This window comes from Aedes aegypti, chromosome 1 (assembly GCF_002204515.2).
Source record: "Aedes aegypti strain LVP_AGWG chromosome 1, AaegL5.0 Primary Assembly, whole genome shotgun sequence".
NCBI lineage: Eukaryota > Metazoa > Arthropoda > Insecta > Diptera > Culicidae > Aedes > Aedes aegypti.
In genome coordinates this window covers 146,907,762-146,932,277 of record NC_035107.1, presented here as the reverse complement: position 1 = coordinate 146,932,277, position 24,516 = coordinate 146,907,762, and the positions used below count along the sequence as shown (strand labels likewise).

Genomic DNA, 24,516 nt, shown 5'->3' with positions numbered 1-24,516 from the left:
ACGAAAAAACTGCTTTTGAAAATTCCGAAATCAATGACGGATCCAGCCCTCTTAAAGTTTCAAGAGCATGGTCAATATCAAGTTTTGTTTGTAAAGAAATGTTAACATCAAAATTAGAATGATGTGCATTTTATATGATGAAAATTGGCATACAATGTGAGTGTATAAATATAATTGTGAGCTAATCTGTAATCTTAAGCGACTAAATTTATGATAACAAAGTTGATTTGACAGGTGTGATGTATTTTGTACAAATAAACGACTTTTTACGTTAATTCTTATTCGACTTCTGGTTCTTTGGGATATTCCAGATATGATATGTTCCAAACCATCACCTATCAAGTCCATTACCCAGCCGAGATATTCAATTTAGTAACGTTTTAGACCACATTTTGCCCATTGTGCATTGACGTAAACATACCTATGGACCTATGCACGGGTTCACTATTTGACGTTTCAGCGGTGCCGTGTTATTTATGTGGCCATGGAAACCAGTGAATTCGGCACCGCTCAAACGTTAAATTAGTGAACTCGTGCAAAGGTCCATAGGGGGCTGCACGCCACGGTTGCTAAGGTAAAAATTTCTAAGTGTTTGACGTTTCGTGGCCTTGTTGTTTACGGTTTGGACTTAGAAAATTTCTGTTCGCGTTGGTGAACAACTTAGCTATGCAACGCTTCCTGAGGTTTTCAAGCACGTGGGCACATCCACGTGTTCAATTATATTGATCGGTTGCTATCAGGACAAATGAACATGATATTAATACGGGTGTAGTAGCGGAAAATCATTCAAACCACTGATTGGAAATGCAAAAAGCGGTCAAATACAGTGTAACCGGTAAACTATGCATTACGATATTTCAGCATATATAGAAGACCGATTGAAATTGTATGCAATCATGACTGAGAATCGTCCACAAAATCTGCCCATCTCCCTTTTGTTCCATGTAAGTTAGTTATTATTATTGGGGCCGGAGTTCACCCATTTAGATGGGTAATGTCTTGGGAGCCTTATACAGGACAGTGCTCGCTTCCTTTCAGAATATGTCATGCTAAAAACATCGACAATTACGTGGCTTTTGATCATGTTGATACAGGCTAGATGTAGCCCTTCTATGAGACAATATCTAAGCTGATATGTGAGTATAACTTTCTTTGTACTTGTTGCCGCGGGAGAAATTTCATGCGTTTATCATAACCCGGAAAAGCCAAAAAACAACTGATTCAGACATCTATAAAAATTATGGACTACAATAATTTTCAATTTCCAAGTGCAAGAAGAATTGTTATTCGATCATGCATTCTAGTTATAATTTTCATAAGGCATTCCTGCAGAATCTCTAAAACTATGAAGCGATTCTGTCCTTGCATCTTTCCTGAATTACTGAAATGTTTTCTTAGGGTGTTTTTTAAGATAAGATTCCTCTGGGGATCTCTGTTTTGCTCTAGGAATACCTACATTGGTTTCTCAAGGAATTCCTCCAGGAAATTTCTCAGAAGTTTCTTCAGAGACCCTCTCAGAACTGCTCAAGATTTTTTTTCCAGGCAATGCTTCCTGTTTTTTCAGGAATTACTTCAAGAATTACTCTAGAGTTGTCTTTAGAAAATGCTACAGGAATTCCTCAATATGCTCCTGTGGATCCCTTTATGGATTTTGCTGAGATGCTTTCAAATATTTGTTCAGGGATTCTTTCAGGAATACCCCTAAAGATTTCTTTAGAAGGTGGTGCTCAAGTTGCAGCATATGGCGGCGGGCCAAATTGCGATTTGTCGTCGAAATTTTAAAACGAATCATGCACTTCAACAGAAAAGTACCATGCCCACACAGTTACGGATCACCCACAGTGACGGATCACTTTGGCGTTCAACATCGGATAACTCGCTCAAAACATAAACGTTGACGTAAAACATATTTTTCCCATGTTATACTATTTGTCTTCTAGCATTTGTAAAGTTAAGCACAACATTCAACCGCTTAATAACGGTGTATTTGACAAATGTTTAGTTGGTACCACACAGCTATCAATATATGGTCGTTTTCTGTAAGAAGGGCCGTCAGCATTCATAAGCTCCCACAAGTGGTAAAATTCATATGCTATAGCATAAAACATGCTTCGATTTAGTGTGAATTCATCTTTAGAAAACAGTTTTCTTTATTGTTGATTCTAAATACCGAAATATTAGCACTTCTAACTAGTGATCCATAATATGGTCGGTGTTCAGACAGACCGGACTACATGATATTTTGGTGTTCAAAAGATACGTTAAGGGCTCCATCAATTTTAATTTTCCCGATGTTATTTTGATACAGATGTATCATCAAATAGATAAGTTACATTATTACAGCTAATGATGCCAATATTTCTACATTTAGAATGTCTGGGGTACGTTTTCCTGAAACCATCAAAAACTTGGTTCAGTCTGTCTGAATACCGACCATATGGACCAGGAAATGATTGCTTACCACGGTTATGGATCACTACCAAAAAATGTAGATTTCTACCATTTTAAGCATTAGATTCGACATTTTCAGACAATAGCACTAAGGATAAAACTAATACAACATCAAGGTTGGTAAATTTCATGTTTTAGCAGACAAAAATGGGTGGAAAACTTGGTGTGGAGCGAAAACAGTTCATGCCTCAGTTACTACAATGTAACTACAATTCCAGCTCTAACAATGCTATTTTTTGCAGTAATATGTGACACATTGTTAAGTTTCACCAAATCATGCAATACAGATGCATTGAGTTCAAAATCTCTTGATTTTGCGCACTGATCCGTAATATGTCACAATTTGATCCATAATATGAAAATTGATCCATAATATGGTTTTCAGAAACCGATGCAATTTTTAATTTTTATGTAATCCTATGTAAATATTACACTCAAAACAGTTTACTAACCGAAATTCCAATTTGAAACGATTCAATTCGTGCTTTTAAATTACAATTTTACGTTTTCCATGTCATTTAATTGAATTTTATAGGTTGGACTCCACACAATTTGATCCATAACTGTGGGGTCATGGTAATCGCCTATCTCGATGTGTGGGAAATTTCTTGCAAGAAATGCTCACGAAAAGAATTTTTCTTTGATCGCAGTACGCAGTTAAAAAAAAAGGTAATTTCAAATGGAGCTCACTGAAGTAAATTTCTTGACCATATCATGCGCAGAAATTTTTATTTTTCTTGAGCGGAACAGCATACCTAGCTTGATGCTTCTGTAAAATTCAATTGCGTTAGGGTGCGGTTTACTTTTCGAAAGTTCTCATATCCAAAAATGCATGTGCTCTTCTGAATTAAAATCACATTACTAGAGAAACCTTAAAATTTGAGCCAAAAATTAAGATTAAGAGGTTGATGAAGGCGAATTTTCAAGTTATAAAATACGACCTTCGTAACATTGTTATTTTCTAATAAATCTTTACCATCATTCCCTTCATTAAAAAAAGTTTTTAGAACATCAAATTAATCTCAAATTAAAACTAGCCTTAGTTACAAGTAGTTTTCTACATTTTTCCTGTTTTACTGAAAAATTCAACTTTTTTTTTTGTAATTCATGAATACTCAACCAATTATAAATATTATTACATGTTTTTTTTTAATATTTTGATTGTCATTCAAAAGTAAAACTTAAGGACTGTTCATTTCATTTTGGACACCTTGTGCATGCTGTATCTCTTTAATTTACCAATGAAATTTAAATCAGTTTTCTCTGCATCGTTTGACTAGTGTTGTACAATGTTGTGACATGATTTAAAAAGTATGAGACTTTTTAGTAAAACGACCATAAAGAGTAAAATGTATACTTAAGACTGCGGTTCAAACTCACGATTTAGTTCTCGTTTATACAAATATAGTTTTTTTTTTGGCTTCGATTCATCTTCACCTTAAAAATTCTTGATTGCTTGTGAATTTTCCAAAATTCAAATGGGATTGTAATACTTCTTAGAAAGTTGTGATTCCTGCATAAATCTAAACATGTAACATGTAGTTATGTCGATAACTGGTACAAAGAGTGTATGAAAGCCCAATTATGGCGATATTTTGGAGGCGGTTTGTTTACATTTTTGGTTAGTGAAATAAAAGAAGTAAAGCTATTATACGGGTGACTTCCACGACGGGACGGTTCGGTGAGGCATTATTTTCACGTTTTGTACTATATTACCAAAGACAAATTAAAGACCTCCATGTCCCTTGCAGTAGCCCAAAATTTTATGGCTCATATGGTAATCTAGAATGCCGTGAAAAGTGTACTGCGATCTGTCAAACTTGGATACCTTTTGCACTACCGAGGGACTAAATGCAGTACTAGAAGTGGTACCCAATCTAAGCCCGAGTGGGACGGACCTGATATTACTAAGATTTTACAATCGCACGTTCGAATACGTTCGAAAGCGGAAGATGCTAATTACATGTTAGATAGGGGTTTTCAGCTATACTCTATTTTTGAATTTTCTCTTTTTTTTTGTAAAATTAGGCGCTGGAAAGGTAATATGAGTTCATCAATGCTGTTTTGTATCATAATTTGCATTTTCACTACATTTCGACACCTTTTCGAAAATTCATTTGCTCCAATGAACACATTGCAATAAATTTATTTAACATCTATTTAACACAATTTTTTTGGAAAATTTCATGAGCGATCACTTCATTACATATTAGCGTTGCATTATCATTCACTTTGGATGGCGTTTGAGTTCATGCAAAATTCAATAATCCATAATTGGTACACTTTTATGTCGTATAATAAAACTAATTCCTTCATTTTTAATAACTGACTTATAATTTTAATTGATCCAAAAATGTTCCGCGTGCCGCATTCTTGGGCTTTGAGAACTATTTGCGGCTCCCGGGCCGCAGGGTGAGCACCATTGCTTTAAGGATTCCTCAACGGATTTCTCCGGGACGGATTTCTCCAGGAATTCAGTCAGGAATATCCCAAAGGAAATAACACTGCGGAACACGTTTTTGTCTCAAGCACTAAAATACCGCTATTCACTCAATTAAGGGTTGCTGTATCCATTGCCGTTTTCAAAAATATCATAGCACGTCTAGATTTTGTAATATTGGCTGTTGAAATGCAAAAATTCACTATTTTAGTCAACTTGCATGCCAGTTTGCCAGCTTGCAAGGCATTTTTTTTTTGCTTAAATTGCCACAGAATTCAAACTTTATGTGTATAACAATGCTTATCAACAAAGTTTATACTACTATCGATGCGGAGAAGTTATTTTTTGAACTTTTAGAAAAGTTCTGTTTTTTTCCCACATAAGAGAACCGAAGAATTTTGTATGGAGACAGAAAGCATGATGAAAAAATCGGTTTAATCTAAATTTAATCGTGCGATTTCAACCAAATTATGTCTAAAATGAAAGTCTAAGTGCAAAATAGCATACTTGGTGGATAAGATCACAAACAAGTTAGATAAATTTTACTTTAAATTTGATGTAAACATCGATAAAACCAGTGTATTATACAAATTTGGCGACCTGTAGCTAAAAATTGTGACGTGCTGAAACATTTCTGAAAATGGCATCAGACTCAGCAACCCCAAATCTACTCGAGGCACATCATTTGATCCTTGAGACACGCAAAAATGTCATTTTTGTTACGCTGTGTAATTCAAGAATTTGCCCATGAATCCATTAAAGAATTTACACAGGGATTACCTGAGGAATTCCTCCAGGGTTTCCTGGACAAATTCCAACTAAAACTCCTTTAGGATTTCCCACTAGGATTCCATCCCCGAAGGATTCCTATAGAATTCTCTACAACAGTTTATGCAAAGCCCCTTAAAAGATTTCTTCAGGAACCACTCCAAGTTTTCCTCAAGGAATTTACAATTGAACCCATCAGAAATTCTTCCGAGCACTCTTTCCGGAAATTCTTCAAGGATTATTGCAAATATTCTCACTGGTATTCACTTAGAAAATTGCCCAGAAATACTCTCAGGAATTTGTCCAGTGATATATAGTAATTCTTCAATGCAATCTTTCAGAAATTTCTGCAGAATTTGCTTATGCAATAGCTTTATAAAATGGAAGTCTAAGAGAATTTCTTTGCAAAGGATTCCTTTACGACTTTGTCCTGGGACTCATCTAAAATTTTCTACAGAGAAATAAAATTGATTTGATAAATATGAACCTTTGCAAATACCATCGAAAAAGTTCCGCTTACTCTGAACAGCTTCAACGAAGAAATAAATTTCTATTTAAATGAGATACAGAGATATTTTTCAGTCGCATCATACCAGAAGAACTAACATTCATTAGTGCCATGTATTGAATGAATATGGAAATTTTCAGATTACCTTGATTAAGATCTTCTTTCTTTAAACAAATTTATCGAAGTGAGAAATATTCATATTGTATCATATTGTAAGTGTTATCGTACACTAGCGCTACGTAGTGGATGAATTTGGAACTTTTCAGGCGCCCTTGGGAAACCTTTGCTCTCTCAGCACAACTTTATAGAAGATTTTCTATCTCGTTTAGATTCCGAGATATCCCTCAATGTGCCACACAGGAAGTGATATTGTACACTAGTACCACGTAGTTGTTGATTTATTTCAGCATGACATATTCTGAAAGGAAGCGAGCACTGTCCTGTACAAGGCTCCCAAGACATTACCCATCTAAATGGGTGAACTCCGGCCCCAATAATAATAACTAGCTTACATGGAACAAGCGGGAGATAGGCAGATTTTGTGGACGATTCTCAGCCATGATTGCATACAATTTCAATCGGTCTTCTATATATGCTGAGATATCGTAGTGCATAGTTTACCGTTTACACCAGGGGTTCTCAATCGGTGGTCCGCGGACCCCTAGGGGGCCGTGAGGAGCTTCCAGGGGGTCCGCGAAGCCATAAGCTATAATTACTATGATCAAATTATATCCAGTGAGATATTGAAAATCAAAAACAATGAATTCAATAGGAAATTTCTGAAATATTTGTGGCATAATCCTTGGTAGATTATGCCAGCTCACTGACGAGATCCAAGGTTTTCGGAGATTCCCAGACAATTTTTTGTGTGTTAATTCTCCCAACGGCAGATAGTTGGCTTCTAAGCAACCAACAAAATCTGTAGTTAACTCCTGGGAATATTTTTGACGAGTTATTAGCGAAGTTAGAAATGTTTGCATGTGATGTATTTAATTCTTTGCACTTCTGATTCACTGCGGCTTTCTGTTGTTCCTACTAGCCTTACATGAATTGTTGAACTTTGTCAAGAACCTTTATGGAAGATCGTTGTCGTATTATTGTAAAAATACTAGGTAGATTCCTGACTCAATTCAAAATGAACTCCTCCGAAAGATAACAGCAGGATTCTTGCATTGACGATTTCTTAAGATCTGTTGTGGATTACAGGCATGATTTGTAGGAGTGCCTGCTCAGTACATCAGATGACACTTCAATATTCGTATTGTGTATTTTGTAAAACACAGTTGAAAAAACCTCTCTTTTCGTTCTCAGCAATAACGTGGTGTTTCTGGCGATGGTCAACCGCGTGACGACCGGAAAGATAAATCATTTTGAGAGATTTGGTTTTCCCATAAACATTGGTTTTAAGAACATCCATCTCTAGGGGTCCTCTAGATGTTTGTAAAGGTTCAAAGGGGGTCACAGCTCCGAAAAGGTTGAGAACCACTGGTTTACACTGTGTTTGACCGCTTTTGGCATTTCCAATCAGTGGTTCGAATGATTTTCCGCTACTTCACCCGTATTAATATCATGTTCATTTGTCCTGATAGCAACCGATCAATATAATTGAACACGTGGATGTGCCCACGTGCTTGAAAACCTCAGGAAGCGTTGCATAGCTAAGTTGTTCACCAACGCGAACAGAAATTTTCTAAGTCCAAACCGTAAACAACAAGGCCACGAAACGTCAAACACTTAGAAATTTTTACCTTAGCAACCGCGGCGTGCAGTCCCCTATGCTTTTGTTATTGTAATGATGAAAAAAAAACCTTGAAAGGCTCGATACTACGAGTAGAGTTACATATTTCTCAGGAACACATAAATGTTCTGACGAGCCTCCAACCAAACCGTCTCTCAGCTCATCGGAATACTAGTGTGCTGCGTTAGCCGGAGGCGTTAGCTGTAAGAAAATTAAACAGCTCGTCCTCTTTACCATTCAGAGAACGAACATTCCAATTTAAATTATTATTTGAATCCATTAGAAAAACGTAATCCAATAACAATTTGATTTGTAAATTTTACACCTACTTGGACTGCTTCAGTCATATTGGTGGCTTTGAACATTGCATCAATCATTAGATTCAATTGTTAAGTTAGAAAATTAAAATCAGAGGCGGACATATCACTTGAAGTAAGTACATTTGATGATTTTCCGTTAGAATTTTCGGTAGACGAAGAGGCGGAGTAGATGTTACCTGTGGCGGTAGGGTTTTTTGTTTCATTTGATTTGAAACATGTAGAATGGGTACTCATAATACGAATAGGGGAGGAGCTCAAATTACCTGCTACGATACACTGCGGAACACGTTTTTGTCTCAAGCACCAAAATACCGCTATTTACTTACATAAGAGTTGCTGAATCCATTGCCGTTTTCAAAAATATTGTTACGAAATTCGCTAACTAAGCACTCACGAAACTCTTAGCACCGGCTAAGTACCGAACGAAACTACCCCGCGCGTTTAAAAGTAATGAGACTTTCGAATAATTACGAATAAATAGCGATAACGTTACATATATGTGTAATTCATGTGTTTTATTATCCACGTTCTACATGTGACTGAATTCTGTTCTGTGTAATTCTCACTTCTCTGCGTTATCCGTTGACGTTTCTATTGTCCTTACCATCTGCGGCAAATGCAAAGGGTGTATCCGTAACACAGCCTCCTTCTTGGATCCTAGCCGTCCCGGCTACCTTTAAAGGAAGCCAATCGATCCACATGGATTATCTTCTTTCTACTACCAATGGCATCCTTCTTGATTTCGTAAACTAAATCACTGATTCGTCGCAGTGTTTTGTATGGGCCCTCCCAATCACATTGGAGTTTTGGTGATTTTCCTATACGACGTTGTGGATTGAATAACCACACAAGGTCCCCTACGTTGAATGTTGTAGCATTGGATTTGTAATCATAGCGCCTCTTCATTGACTCTGCGGCTACGCTCAAGTTGTTCCTTACTTCTTCATGAATACGCTGCATGTTTTCTCTAATCTTCTGAACATAGGATGGACCTGAATGAAGTGCGTCAGGAGATGAGCTTCTCCATAAGTCTATAGGCAGTACCAGTTCACGGCCCAAATTCAACATAGCTGGTGAAAACTTCGTTGATTCGTGTGTTGATGCTCGGTAACTCAACAGTGCCAGTGGCAGTAATGTGTCCCATATCTTTTGATCCTTATCGATAAATTTGGACAGGTAATCAAGAAGAGTACGGTTGAATCTTTCGGTCTGTCCATCAGATTGAGGATGCAACGGCGTGGTGCGAGTTTTCTTGACCCCAAGTAAATCCATTAAACAACCAAATACTTCACTTTCGAAATTCCTGCCTTGATCAGAATGAATCTGTTGAGGAACTCCAAATCTTGATACAACAGTTGAAAGCAGAGCATCTGCTACCACTTCTGCCGTTTGTGATGGTAGGGCAACGGCCTCTGGCCATTTTGTGAAGTAATCAGTAATCACGAGTATCCATCGATTTCCTCTCGGTTATTGGAAATGGTCCCAAGATATCGACTCCAATCATCTGAAATGGTTCCCCGACAAGTATAGGCTTTAACTCTCCTCGAGATCTAGTACTTGGTCCTTTTCGAGCACCACACACCGTACAATTCATACACCATAGCTTGACATCTCTTGAGAGTCCGACCCAGTAGAACCGTTCCTTGACCTTTATAAGAGTTTTTGCAACACCATAGTGACCACCAGTTAAACCGCCGTGAATTTGTTCCATCACATAGTGCACCATCTTCTTAGGGACAATTACTTGCAAGAACTCGTTATGTGGGCCTACAAAATTACGACAAAGAACACCGTTATGCACCAACAAACTGTCGAACATTGTCCAATAACTTCGAGTTGTTGAATCAAGTTGAGATGTGTCTTCAAACGTTGGACGTTTCCCGCTCTGTACCCACTGGATAACTTGCTGCAAGACTAAGTCACTTTGCTGGCCTAATTTAAACGCATCATCGACCGCACCTATTCGATTGCAAGGCTGTGCGTCACCTTTGGCTTCGGCGGTAACATCGCGTTCCAATCTACTACAATGTTTACATCCAAGGTCAAAACAAGGTCTCCTTGAAAGCCCATCCGCATTTCCATGTCGAGTTCCAGGGCGATGTTCACTAGTAAAATCATACTGAGACAATCTTTCAATCCATCGAGCAACTTATCCTTCAGGATTACGGAAACTGCGAAGCCATGTGAGAGCTGCATGATCCGTTCGCAATTTAAAATGTCTTCCATACAGATAGTGGTGGAAATGTTGCACGGCTTTATTTACAGCGACCAATTCCTTCCTCGTGACACAGTAATTACGCTCTGCCTTGGATAGTGACTTACTGTAGTATGCTACAACCCGCTCCTTGCCTTCCTGGACTTGCGAAAGTACAGCCCCAATGCCGCAATAGCTGGCGTCCGTATCTAACACGAACTCAGTATCATCCCAAGGATATGCCAAGACTGGCGCCTCCAACAGTTTTTGCTTTAATCTCTCGAATGCTTGTTCACATTCTTCGTCCCATGTAAATGGTGTATGATGCTCCATCAGCTTATGCATCGGTCGGGCTATAGTTGAAAAGTCTTTTATGAATTTCCGGTAATAGGCGCACAGACCAATGAAGCTTCGTACTTGCGTCTTGTTGAGTGGTCTTTCCCATTCTAATACTGACTTTATTTTCTCTGGATCGGTGTGCACTCCGTTCGCTGATACTACGTGACCAAGGTAGGCTACTTCCCGTTGCAAAAACGCACATTTAGCTGGGTTAAGCTTCAAATTAGCAGCACGCAAGCGACTAAAAACTTCATTTAGGTGGACAACATGCTCTTCGAAGCTCTTGGAATGCACAATAATGTCGTCCATGTAAATTAAACAGAAGTGCCAGGATAACCCATGCAGAACGAGCTCTATCAATCTCTGGAATGTTGCAGGGCTGTTACACAGACCGAACGGCATAACTTTAAATTGCCAAAGATCGTTACCGGTAGAAAAAGCTGTTTTCTCTTTGTCGTGTTGGTCCATCTCCACCTGCCAGAAACCGCTTTGTAGATCAATGGTAGAGAACCAGCTCGAACCGCCAAGGGCTTCAAGTGTCAAATCGATTCTGGGGAGAGGGAAGGAATCTTTTTTAGTAATGTCGTTCAGTTTCCAGTAGTCAACACAAAACCTTTGGCTTCCATCCTTTTTCTTAACCAGCACAATAGGTGAACACCATGGGCTTTGCGACGGTTCAATGATGCCCTCTTTCTGCATTTGGTGCACCAACTGTTTTGCACATTCTCTTTTAGCCAGCGGAATTTTTCGAGGTGGTATTTTTATCGGCGAATGATTCCCCGTGTCTATACGATGTTGCGTCAAACTCGTGCGTCCCCAGGCAATGGACATGCCCTATATCAACTGCAGCGATTTGCAGTAGACAGGATGTCCCGGGCCCGATCTATCTGACAAGCCAATCGAGCCTTCTGTCACCATAGAAGATGGTGTCTCCATCATGTCGATAGCCTGTGCGTCCCATATCATCAGATCCTTTGCTGAAAACGTCATGGTTTTCCGTAATCAGCTTAACGAATCGCTCCTTTTGTTTTGCGTCAAGATGCTTTGTACTTTTCGTTATCACGGACTGTAAATGTAAACTGTCATTTTGTAAATCCACAACATGTTTAGTTTTATCAATTACCTGGACACTTGAGCAGTTGGCGATAACGGTTCCGAGCGATATATTCACAGGAAATTGTGAGATGTTCATTATTCTTATTGGCACCACGGTGTGCCAGAAACCATTATTAACGTAAAAAAATGTCCAAGAGTTTGGCACCTACCATTCGACAGATATGGTATTCAAGCATCTTCTCCGTGAATTTGAAAATATTCTAACGAGAGAATCGAAAGTTATCGTGATTTGAAGGTTTTGAGCTATTTTGGAAGGGATATTCACATGCTTCAAAATATTCCCCAACGGTGCATCATTATAAATTTGTAAACCAGCCAAGTAATCATCAGCTTTGGATTAAGCATTCAAAACATATGATACCCAAGCATATTTTCTGTAAGTTTGAAAAAATTTCTTCGAGAAAATCAAACGTTACAGCGATTTGTATATTTACCATTTTTTCTATAAAGTTTAAATAAGAGCTTACTTATATGGTTTTTTATATTAATGTACATAATTTATAAATATCAATGTCCATAGGACTGACGCATTAAAAAGATATAGTAGTCAAGTATCTTCGCAGCTATCTACCCATAACGCGGGTAGATCACCTTTTCGTGGTGCGTTATGGGGTAAAGATCTACCAATGAACCCTAGTCCTGACTGCTTCAAACGAAGAGAACAGGATGCTATAGTAATCAAAGGAACACTATTAGTCCTTGTTACATTTTAACCCTTGTTAAAAGTGACAAGTCTCGGTTTTCCAGTAGCTGAGAATGACCTTGAGACAAGGATAAAAATGAGTCGAAATCAACAAGTTGTTTTCTAATCTTTTATTTATTGTTCTCTAGTTTGAAGAAGTAAGGACTAGGATTCTGATGCATGGACAATATCGGTATCACTTCCCGACTTTATCAAGGGATCCGATTTTGACTGATAAAGGGGCGCGCCTGCGGAGAGTGTACCCACCACATCCTTCGAAGGGTTTAAAAAGCGGAACCTTGCAATTAGAATCCTTTCCTGTGATCAAGTTAGGAATGACAACTGTAAAAAAACCGAATACTTTATCACTTCTCGATAGTGACAAAGTAACACGACATGCACTACACAAAGGACACGGGATATACTACAATAGATCAAATATTGGTCGCAGTGGTTTATGTTCCGAACAGAAAAAAAAAATCTTCGCAGCTAGCTTGAGAAAATTTTATCGAAAGACAACATGGCTGGAGTGCTTTGAAGTTTTGGATCTGTATTTAAGATGAAAAACAAAATCGTCTAAAATAGTGTTCACAACACGCATTTTATCATTGCGACACAAATTAATTTAACAGCTTTTTATTGAACTTGTATATTTCATTGAAGAAAGGCAGTGCTTCGTTACAGTATAAGCAAACGTTCTCGTTTTTGTAAATTTTGTTCCATATTCGGCGTTTTGCTGGGCAGTGATTCGTTACGACCCAAATAAGCATATTGGTGAACCTGAACAATTTGAATTTGTTGCTCAGTCTAGGATGGATTATCAACTGGTGAGATCGTTTTATGCTACTGTTATAAATGGGCCAAATATTATGGTTCACTTTTTTTTCGTGACATTACTTCTCTGTTTATCGTGACATTACTTCTGTGTTTATATGTTTGTTCAAATGATAGTTAGTAGTCGGTTACTGTGGAAATAAACCATGTTTCATGTTTTGCAAAATGTTTGAATGCAACAAGCCTTGTATTTGGTTTAGTTTCACATAATAAAACAAGATCCATGAACTATTCGATACTATAAGTGTCGACTTTTCCTTTAGATAGTGACAAATTATGTTGTGGATTGATGTTGCATGATTCGCATTATGCAAAATCTTTAAATGGTTCGTCACCAAAGGTGTCGTCATATTGAGTCTTCAGTCAAATTTTGAACAAATAAAAGAATTATTTTTATTTTATCCATTATGATGTCGACTTTATTATGTTTGGAGGGAGATGTAACCAGAGAAAATGATGCGATGATACCTAGGACACTTTATTAGGTGTTTTGTTTACCAAGACGAGTCCTCTAATTTAACCCCTTTCTATTTTCCAAACTCCCAGTGATTTCTCGTGGAAGTGCAGAGGATCCCAACGGCTTATTTAAAAATAGCAACATATCTTCTATAACCCAAATTGACTTGTATTCGAACGAAGCCGGTGCCGGCATTGCTTAGTACAAGGAATGAGAACTCCATTACTTACACACTGAGGGTAATGCAACTAATACTAAATAGCTTTCGTTAGTTCCTTGTGCAAGTATAGTTGTTTTTGTAATAACAAAGAAGCAGCAGCGGGCGGTCAATCACGCGCAATCTTTAATCACATTGACTAGCATATTGACAAGAATTTGTTTTATTTAGTAATGGTAAAAACATTTGACGGTCTAATATATATTCAAAATTTGCTAGGTCCAAAACTTCAAAGTACTCTAGTTATGTTGTCTTTTGATAAAGTTTTCTCAAACTAATTGCAAAGTAGCTTGACTTATATATCTTTTGAAAGCTGAGTGTAACTCCTATGGACATTTTCATTTGTAAATTATGTACATTAATATACAAAGCCATATAAATAAGCTCTAATTTAAACATCATAGAAATAATGAAAAATATACAAATTGCTCTAACTTTTGATTTCCTCGAAGAAATGATTTCAAACTTACAGAGAAGATGCTTGGATATCATATGTTTTGAATGCCTTATTCAAAGCTGATGATTACTTGGCTGGCTTACAAATTGATAATGATGCACCGTTGGGGAATATTTTGAAGTATGTGAATATCCGTTCCAAAATAGCTCAAAACCTTCAAATCACGATAACTTTCGATTCCCTCGTTAGAATATTTTCAAATTCACGGAGAAGATGCTTGAATACCATATCTTTCGAATGGTAGGTGCCAAATTCTTGGACATTTTTTTGCGTTAATAATGGTTTCTGGCACACCGTGGCACTTTTTCATTCTTCACGCAGACTAGAATTTTGGCAATGAATAAATCTGGATGATCCAAAGTACCTTCCAAGAGCATAGGCATTCTCGAACGATGTTCGCATTTTCCTTGGACAATGGTTTCACTCCATGCAGGAATTTCTAATTCTGTTTCGGTCGTCACATGGAAAACCTTGGTTTCTTTACTTGAACCTGACGCTGGACGCAATTGGATGGATGTATTTTTAGAGATCTCTAGCTTGTTCCTCACAAAATCGATGATACATTGATGTTCTCTCAGGAAATCGTTTCCGATGATGCAGTCCTCCGATATATCAACAATCCATACCGGATGTGTTACTGCGTACCTTCCGAAGTTAAACACAACTGTGGTTTCCAGATTCACTGGAACGAGTTCTCCGGACAACGTCTTGATGAATTTTGATGATTGTTGCTGGGTAATATTCTTCTCAATTAGCTTCCAAAACTTCTGGCTTATGATTGTCACAGCAGCTCCACAATCCACGACAGCTTCACAAGGAACACCATCAATACGTAAATCGGCTAAATAACTACCACGTCGACGATTCAGTGAATGCACAAACAAGATGTTTGGGGGACCACTGTTCTCGGCCAGCTCATGCCCCCTTAGGCTGGCGACCGATCGTTTCCCGAATTCCTTTTGCTGCGATACTTGTTTCGTCGTCTACTGTAGGTTTGTGTGCCGGCCGATCGCAACCCGTAAACATTTTCTTCGCACAAAGACGTGGTCTCTGAATCCGAACTACTGTTTTGTGCATCTGTGTCTCGTACGAGTACGAGTCGAACAGGCTTATGATTGGACCTAGTGGCACTACGTGAAAGGTGAAATTGTAGCGCAAGCTGCACTGCTTTATCCAATGTGTCTGGCAGCCCAAATCTTCCGAGATCTTGCACAACTGGATCACCGAGGCCGTCGAGGAAGTGATTCATTGCAATTTTGTCTTGAGCGACTGCCGAGCAATCATGGTAAGCGGAAGCTACAAGTCGACGAATTTCATCCGCGAAGGTGATAAAATCTTCTCCTTTATGTTGCTGACGAGATCGCAGTTGAGCATGATGCAGAGCTCGATGAAACGTCTCGCCGAACCGTTTTTCTAGAGCTGCCTTTAAAAAGACATAACTCGCTCTTTGGACCGGCGTCAGTGACCGCAACACCTCCAAAGCAGGGCCACGAAGCATAGCTGCTAGATATTTTGCTTTCAGTGCTTCATCCCAGTGGTTGATGTCGGCTGTTAGTTCGAAAGTCAATACGTAATCGGCCCACCGCTTCGTACCATCAAACACTTCCGGAGTTAACTTTACCTTGAGTCCGGTATTGACAATCGATAAGTCATTCATCGCTCTAGTTTCACCACTGTTTACGTTCCCTTGGTTTAACTGATTCCTATCTGCAAGCGACGTTAACCCCTGAGGCGATGCAACTCTCGAACTTGGCCCTCCAAATACTTCGTTGTTTGTAAAAGGTGTCGGTGCATCTGCCTTCGAGGCGTTCGGTGAGCTCTGATAGACAGGATTATCCGAAAACTGCAAGGCGTTTATCGCTGCACTAAAATCTCGCACATTCTTCAAGTGGCTAACATCATTTTTAACGCGTTCCAGTTCTACACTGAACTCCTTTACTTCGGACCGCATTTCATCCAAATTATTGCTGATTTTATCATTCAGCTGTTCGAATTTAACGGCAATCGATGAAGTGAGCTCAGCGAACAAAGCAGTAATGTCCTTCTGACCGGATTCGGACTGTGAGCCGGAGTCTGTAGGAATCGGTGCGGTAGACATGACGTAACCCCACTTCTGACACCAGTGTTACGAAATTCGCTAACTAAGCACTCACGAAACTCTTAGCACCGGCTAAGTACCGAACGAAACTACCCCGCGCGTTTAAAAGTAATGAGACTTTCGAATAATTACGAATAAATAGCGATAACGTTACATATATGTGTAATTCATGTGTTTTATTATCCACGTTCTACATGTGACTGAATTCTGTTCTGTGTAATTCACACTTCTCTGCGTTATCCGTTGACGTTTCTATTGTCCTTACCATCTGCGGCAAATGCAAAGGGTGTATCCGTAACAATATCATAGCACGTCTAGGCTGTTGACAATGCAAAATTTTACTGTTTCAGCCAACTTTCATGCAAGTTTGTCAGCTTGTATGGCAATATATTTGCATAATTTGCCATATAATTCAAATTTCATGTCTATAACAATAGTTATAAATAAAGTTCGTAATACTTTCGATGCTCAAATTTTATTTTTTGATGGTTAAGAAAAGTATTGTATTTTTCCATATAAGAGAAACGAAGAATTATGTATGTAAACTGCAAGCACGTTGAAAAAATCGATTTAATCTAAATTTAAGCGTGCAATTTCAACCAAATTATGTTTGAAATGAAAGTTTAAGTCATATTTGGCATGTTTCACAAAAAAGATCATCAAAAAGTTTGATAAATCATACTTTAAATTTCACGTAAACATCATAGATCTCGCCATAGGGGCCCAGATAGCCGTAGCGATGAACGCGCAGTTATTCAGCAAGACCAAGCTGAGGGTCGTGGGTTCGAATCCCACCGGTCGAGGATCTTTTCGGGTTGGAAATGTTCTCGACTTCACAGGACATAGAGTAGCATCGTACCTGCCACACGATATACGCATGCAAAAATGGTCATTGGCAAAGTAAGCTCTCAGTTAATAACTGTGGAAGTGCTCATAAGAACAATAAGCTGAGAAGCAGGCTCTGTCCCAGTGGGGACGTAACGCCAGAAAGAAGAAGATCATAGAAAATAGTGTTTTATACAACTTTAGCGACCTATAGCTAAAAATTGTGACGTGCTGGAATATTTCTGAGAACGGCATGAGATACAGCAAACCAAAAGCTACTAGAGACACATAATTTGTTCTTTGAGACACGCAAAAATGTCGTTTTTGTTACGCTGTGATATCGGCAAAGGATTTTCCGTGGGTAGATACATTTGAAATTAAAAGATTCGAACGGCTACCCGACCGATTAAAATTAGTTTGTGAATGAGAATGATTATGATCTTCCTGATGGTTATGGTTCCTAATCAAGCGATCGTTAACTGCAAAATGAGTATTGTTCGATACTCTATCAGGCAAATTCCGGAAACGATCGTTGTCGTAACGGATATTATGTTTCATCTGCCTTGCACGAGCCTCAACGACTCTCCTTCGCGAAGGGCAAGACCAAAAATTTGACTTATGATTACCCCCGCAATTCGAGCATATAAACTTGGTGGTATCTTCTTTCACTGGACAGACATCCTTAGCGTGAGAAGAACCTACGCAAATCATGCATTTAGCATCCATGCGACAATTTTTCGTACCATGACCCCACTTTTGGCACCGACGGCACTGAGTGGGGTTCTGGAAATTTCCTCCAGGTTTCTGGAAATGTTCCCACGTCACACGGACATCGAACATAAGTTTTGCTTTTTCTAAAGCTTTAATATTATTTAATTCATTTTTGTTAAAGTGAACTTAATAATATTCTTGAGAAAGCCCTTTCCGAACAATGCCAGATTGGTTTCTCTTTTTCATAATGATTACTTGGACTGGCTAAAATCCAAGTAAATCATTTATTCCAGTTTTGATCTCTTCAGGTGACTTATAGTCACTTGAGAGAACTCTATAGAAGGCCATAAAATGTTGATGATTTTTAGACGATGACTTTCCAAAGATTTTATTTATGAAAATCTGATGCGATAAAAATCACAAACTTTTTAGTACATACGTTTGCTTTATCACAAAGATTGTTTGTTAATTATGAGGTACAAACATTTGAACAACAAAATTCTCAATTTATCACATGATTTTTACTAATTTCCATGTCTACAAAGAAGTGTGCACTACAACTGACTAACATTAAAGCAGAATGAATTAAGTGCTAGCAATTATCTTACCTCTATTTCAAATGGAATAGGTTCGGAAAAGCTGTTCGGAATAGTCATGATTCGAATGTTGCTATTGTAATCTGCGACGGCCAACAACTTCTTGGCTGCTGATAGCTTGTGTTGCGAAAGATACGTTAAGATATTTCCGCCCAGGCTCACAATCAAACAAGGAGTATCAATTCTTACTAAAAATGCAAAAAAGGGATGTCGTTTGCTTATCACTAATGTTGAATAATAACAAAAGTCTTACCATTCGTATCCCAAACTTCTAGATCTCCGTTGGCGTTGGCAATGAAAAACACACATGCTCGATCCAAGCTCCATCGGCCAGTAGTTAATCGTGTATTACGTCTCCTCCAAAATATCGGTGATGTGAGACATTCTTCACTCCACAAAGCCAATATATTTCCCCCGATGGTTAGAAATATATCGGAGCAGAATGGGTTTCGTTCCACCACTAGCACCGGTCCATCATGAATAGCTGCGAATTTCTCCTTCTGCTTCAAAGATTCCTCATTGGTCGCTGCACCTTGATCGAAGTCATGTCCTTCCCAGTGCCCATAAATGATATCTCCCAAAAGACTTCCAATCACCATTTTCATGCGATATTCCATGGATACCGGATGAGCCTGATGTTCGATTCTAGTAGTAATGTCGGCTCTTCTAGAATCGCTATCAATTGGCCTGAATTCGTACAGGGCTTCATCTATGGATATGGATGTGATCGGTGTGTCACACTTGATCCTAAATATGGGATAAAACACATTGTCCAACGACTGATACGGAGATGCTTCGCCATCTGCAACCGTTTTCGAAGTTGGTGGTGCTTTCTTTAATGCAGGGACCGTAAAATCTAAATCCCAAAAACAAACAGAGCCATCAATGGATGTGGTCAATATAAAACGATGTAGCTTATCGGCATGCTCACGAATTTGGCCAGTTGTGGCACAATAGTAGTTACGTGGTAACCATTTGATGACCGTGATTGGTTTCCTCGGCGATTTATCCATAGCGCTGATAGCAACAGGCTCAACTGTTTGATCAACCTCATCTACTTTCGACCAACCCATAAGTTTTCTAATTTCTTGACGATACATTTGCTGCTTTGGAGATATATTCTCGACTTTTTCGACTCGTTCTATTTCCCCTTTCAGATCCCAAATCAGTATTTGCCCTGATGCCAAACCAGCCAAAAGTAAGTTTCCATCATATGGACAGAACGACAGAGAGGTCACCTCTCGACTTGATCTCAGTTCTAGTTTCTGGGTTAAGGTCTCGTCAAAACTCCACATTAGGACCGGACATTTGTCAAAGACAATGCGGTTCACGGGATCGATTGAACTCGCTTCTCTATCATCGACATCCACCACCGTGCATAGCGTGTTGAAATTGTAGGCTGCAACGAATATTCCCGAGTACTTTGGATGCCAATCCATGGCTGAAACATAACGATTTTCACATTTTGATCTATCCACGAAGCTAAGACATTCTTCGACAACTGGAGTTTGATATTTGTGAACCTTTCGCTTTGAAATGTAGGGATAATCGTTTTTGTACATATCCACCTGATTGAACTCCAGTGTGTTCAGTAGCTCCTGAGCGTAACTATTTGGCTTAGGGGTTTGATCATTGTCCCCAGCTATGGCAGATTTGTTGGCTGCCTCAGTTTCTTCCTGAGTAATTTCGTACAAATATTGAGACCATGCATTCGTCGGAAATGTGGGATCTGTTTGCTGGTACCGATGAACTTTCGGTGGACCAGTTTGAATGGCGAAATCTACCAATTTTCTTTGGATGTTACCGAACTTAACTTTACCGGGAACAAGCTCTACGTAACCATCTCTGATGTCGTCTACCATACGGTGACTGAAAATATAACTGCATCGTTTGACTGGGAAAATACTTTGCGTTTCCAAATTGACCACATTCAAGCGTTTGACGGGAATGAAGCATTGCACCTGTAATAGTCCGAGCAAAAATATAGGTTATTCAAACAATTTGAAACTATCATGCTAATTTTCAAGCACGTAATATGAACAAAATTCGAAAATTGTCACATTGTTCCGATGTAGTTTGTGTATGGAAAATGAGAACGAAACAAAAAAGAGTAATCATTTATTTGTATATTTTTCAATCTGTTCAGACGTAATTTATATCTGTTATTTTCTCCATACTAGAGAAGAATTGAAAAAAATTTACCTTAAAATTGTATCATGCAGTCATCGAGTTCAATTTCTTTGGAGTTAAAACTTTTATAACGTCAACGATGGGAAAAGATTCTTCACAGGCCTCGTCTCGAAGTTTCACCTGTAGCGCTGGATAAGGTACACCGGGGCAAGTTGAAACGGTTGGGGTAAGATGAAATGGCATGGTATCATATTGAAATTCCATAATAATAGGAAAATTATCTCCAGCAACATTAAGTTAACAGATGGAACAAACTTTTGAGGAAGAAGAACCTGTAAATATTTATTGGCATCATATTTAAAACTTAGCATTTCATCTTGCCCCACCCATTTCAACTTGCCCCGGTGTACCTTACTTAAACATATTTTAGAATAAATCGCTCGTTCTGGAGAGCCTTAGTTGAACCTTCATATAGAGTAAGGTGGGGCAGAAGTTCGACCTTAGTGGTATAATCATATTTTCCAGGAAAACAATAGCAAATAAAACAAAACAAATACCATACAGTGAACCTTCAACATATGGGCTATAATTTTGCTGAACAAACTTGTGTCAAAATATTTACCCATTTTTAGTTATAACAGTTTCAAAATTGATTGTCTTATTCGAACTTTTGCCCCACCGGTGGGGCAAGAGTTCGAATCTAGTGTGGGGCAAAAGTTCGCTGGCTAAAACACTAAATATCGATCCTTTTATGACAGGCATACCGTGCTGCATCAATACCCGGACACTTAAGCTGTCACAAATGTTTAATCCCCAGTTTCAATAAATTTATTTCTTAATTTTTTTAAATATTGTTATGTAACAAACAGTTTAATGATAGATCCCGACTAAGGGTACATAACAAAATCATATCAGCATATGTTATTATGTTATAAGGTTTTTTCGAACATAGGTTGTTACAATTTTGATGCAGGATGTTGTTAAAATAACTAAAATTATAACAAAAAGTGTTTGAATAGTAACATAAACATAACAAAATGTGTTTTAATTCTATCAAAAACATATCAAACCAGGTTATAATGTTTGATACAAAGTATCAAAATTATAATACTGTTCGATATACGATAATATTGTATATTATTGAAATGCATAACTATCTATTTATTTTGTTATAAAGTTGTTAAAAATGAACAAAAAAATATCTTAAAGGAAAATAAAACACATTATGTTATATTTCTGTTTTATTATGTTCTATGGATAACGGAGCCTAACAAAATTGTATCATAATATGATATGCATATCATATTCTGATAAAATTTTATTATATTTTTGTTACAAGCCTCTAGTCGGGATATTAGTGAAAATGATGAATTTTACCACAAAAATTATTATTATATCATGCAAATTGTTAAAAAACAGAAGCTTGTCTTGTCCTTAAATCCGGACACCTCATCAAGTCTTGTTTATAAATCCGGACACTTTTGAATCAAAATCCGGACAGCTCTATTTCAACGAGGAATTATCAAATTAAACCATGCTAAGGTTTTGAAACTAACAGAGTTTAAAACACTTTCAAGAACCTAAGCAATGCGGGTGCCATATAATCATTTTAACATTGAAATGTAAGAGAAAATTGTGGTTTGATTACCTGATCTGAAATGCCTGTGGTACGAACTGCAACAACCACTGATTCATTCATTTTTCTGCTTAAAACGATGCACTGAATTGTTCTTGTTATCCATTTTACATGTTTAAAACATGTCAAAAGCTTCCTTGTTAATATCAGTTGGAAACTATGTTCCTACACTATATAACTACACGATATAAAACCAATGTCCGGATTTCAATACACTTGATTCCAATGCCGGACAGCTCGTTTTAACTGTTTTAAATATACCTTTATTTCATTTTTGTGAAATGTGGTGTCACTGAATTCTTCAACTATCACTTCGTAAACATTTTTCAGGAAACACTACACAAATAGATTCATTTAAATGCATTATAGTTTCCTAAATGTTGTGGATGACTCGTTGACGCAATCACAAAAATCACTTGTACCGCAGAGAAAGAGCATTCAACTGAAGTAAAATTTTATTTTTGTTGTTATTTATTAATTAGCAATGGTAACTAGATTATAAATGAATGTTAAATGATCAGCTATGTTCATAGAAGAAGCCAAGAACTGAAACTAACATATTAACATTTAGTTTAGCTCTTAATTAATGAATATTACAAGAGTGTCCGGATATTGGTACCGTCCGGATTTTGATTCACCACGGTACTTTAAACCAGCCGTAAACTTATGTTTGACGAAAAATACTCACTAAATTTTCATCAAAAAATTGCCCAAAACCGGGTTAATTGTAATATACCCAAAAATAGTAGTTTTTCGCAAAACTAAGTGGAAATGTAAAATTTTGGTGACAGTTTTCACACGATCAGACAAATTTAACTAAATTTGAAGATAATATGTGGATTTTAGGCAATTTACTATTTTTTCCGTGATTTTATACATGGGTCGAACTTTTGCCCCACTATGGGCCAAAAATTGTTTTCAAGCATATATGCAAAAACTAATACACCTCAAAACAACCTTATGATAGGTCTAGAAACGCCCTTACATAAAATATTGAAAGAGATTTTATCTTCAATTGGTTCCATGCAACGAAAGTTTGACCAAAAATTACAATATTCACGTCAAAAAACGAAAAATAGTTATAACTTTTCCAAATCTCAATCGATTTTTATGATATTTGGATTGAAAGTCTCTTACTTGAATAGCATTCGAACCACCATGGCATTTATAAGATTTGTTTTGAATTGAGCTAGAAATCTCAAAAAGAAACTCTTACCCCACTCGAACTTTTGCCCCACTTTACTCTAAGTATGATAAGCAGCTCTGTTTTTTTTTTTCTAAAAATTAGGGTGGTTAATGTCTGTTATTTATTAATTAGCAATTCAAAGTAAAATATTTTAGCAAGGATTTGATTTGATTATGATGTTTGAATTACAGTTTTCTAGTAGAAGTATCTTCTTCTTCTTCTTGGCATAAACGACCCCACTGGGACAGAGCCGGCTACTCAGCGTAGAGCTTTCTTTGCCTAAGTTACCATTTTCGCATTCGTATATCGTGTGGCACACAGTTCGAACGAAACGTGTAAATTTCTGAGACATATAATGCACATAATTGGAGCGTGGAATGTCATACATATTTACATGATATGTCACGTAAACTTCAATTATATGTCATGTAATCCAGCAGGATTCTATGTGATTACATGACATATAACACATTTTTACATGACTTTAGACTTAAATTTACATGATGTCATGTTTACATCGCATAAATGAAGTTTACATGACGTGTAATCTTCATTATTTTTAACTGTGCAGGTACGATGAGACTTTATGCCCAGGGAAGTCAAGGAAATTTCCATTTTGAAAAGATCCTGGACCGACCGGGAATCGAACTCAGACACCTTCAGCATGACTTTGCGTTTTAGCCGCAGACTCTAACCACTCGGCTAAGGAAGGCCCCAATAGGAGTATCTTGTTTTACATAATTGAATAATTACGAGTCATGAACATTTTCGTATCTTGCACAGTAGTAAGAGAAATGTACACTGTTATTAGCA

At 37.7% G+C, this 24,516-nt stretch overlaps 1 protein-coding gene across 1 annotated transcript in view; it reads right to left on the bottom strand.

Annotated features, from left to right (window-relative positions):
* LOC5576009 (WD repeat-containing protein 63) overlaps window positions 1-24,516 on the bottom strand; it is a 56,894-nt gene that overhangs the window by 5,359 nt on the left and 27,019 nt on the right. Inside the window, exons 2-3 of the mRNA XM_001662302.2 lie at window positions 19,005-20,712; window positions 18,764-18,939 (exon numbers count right to left, since the gene is read on the bottom strand). Of these exons, the coding sequence (XP_001662352.2) occupies window positions 18,764-18,939; window positions 19,005-20,712 (1,884 nt within the window). The remainder of the gene's footprint in view (window positions 1-18,763; window positions 18,940-19,004; window positions 20,713-24,516) is intronic.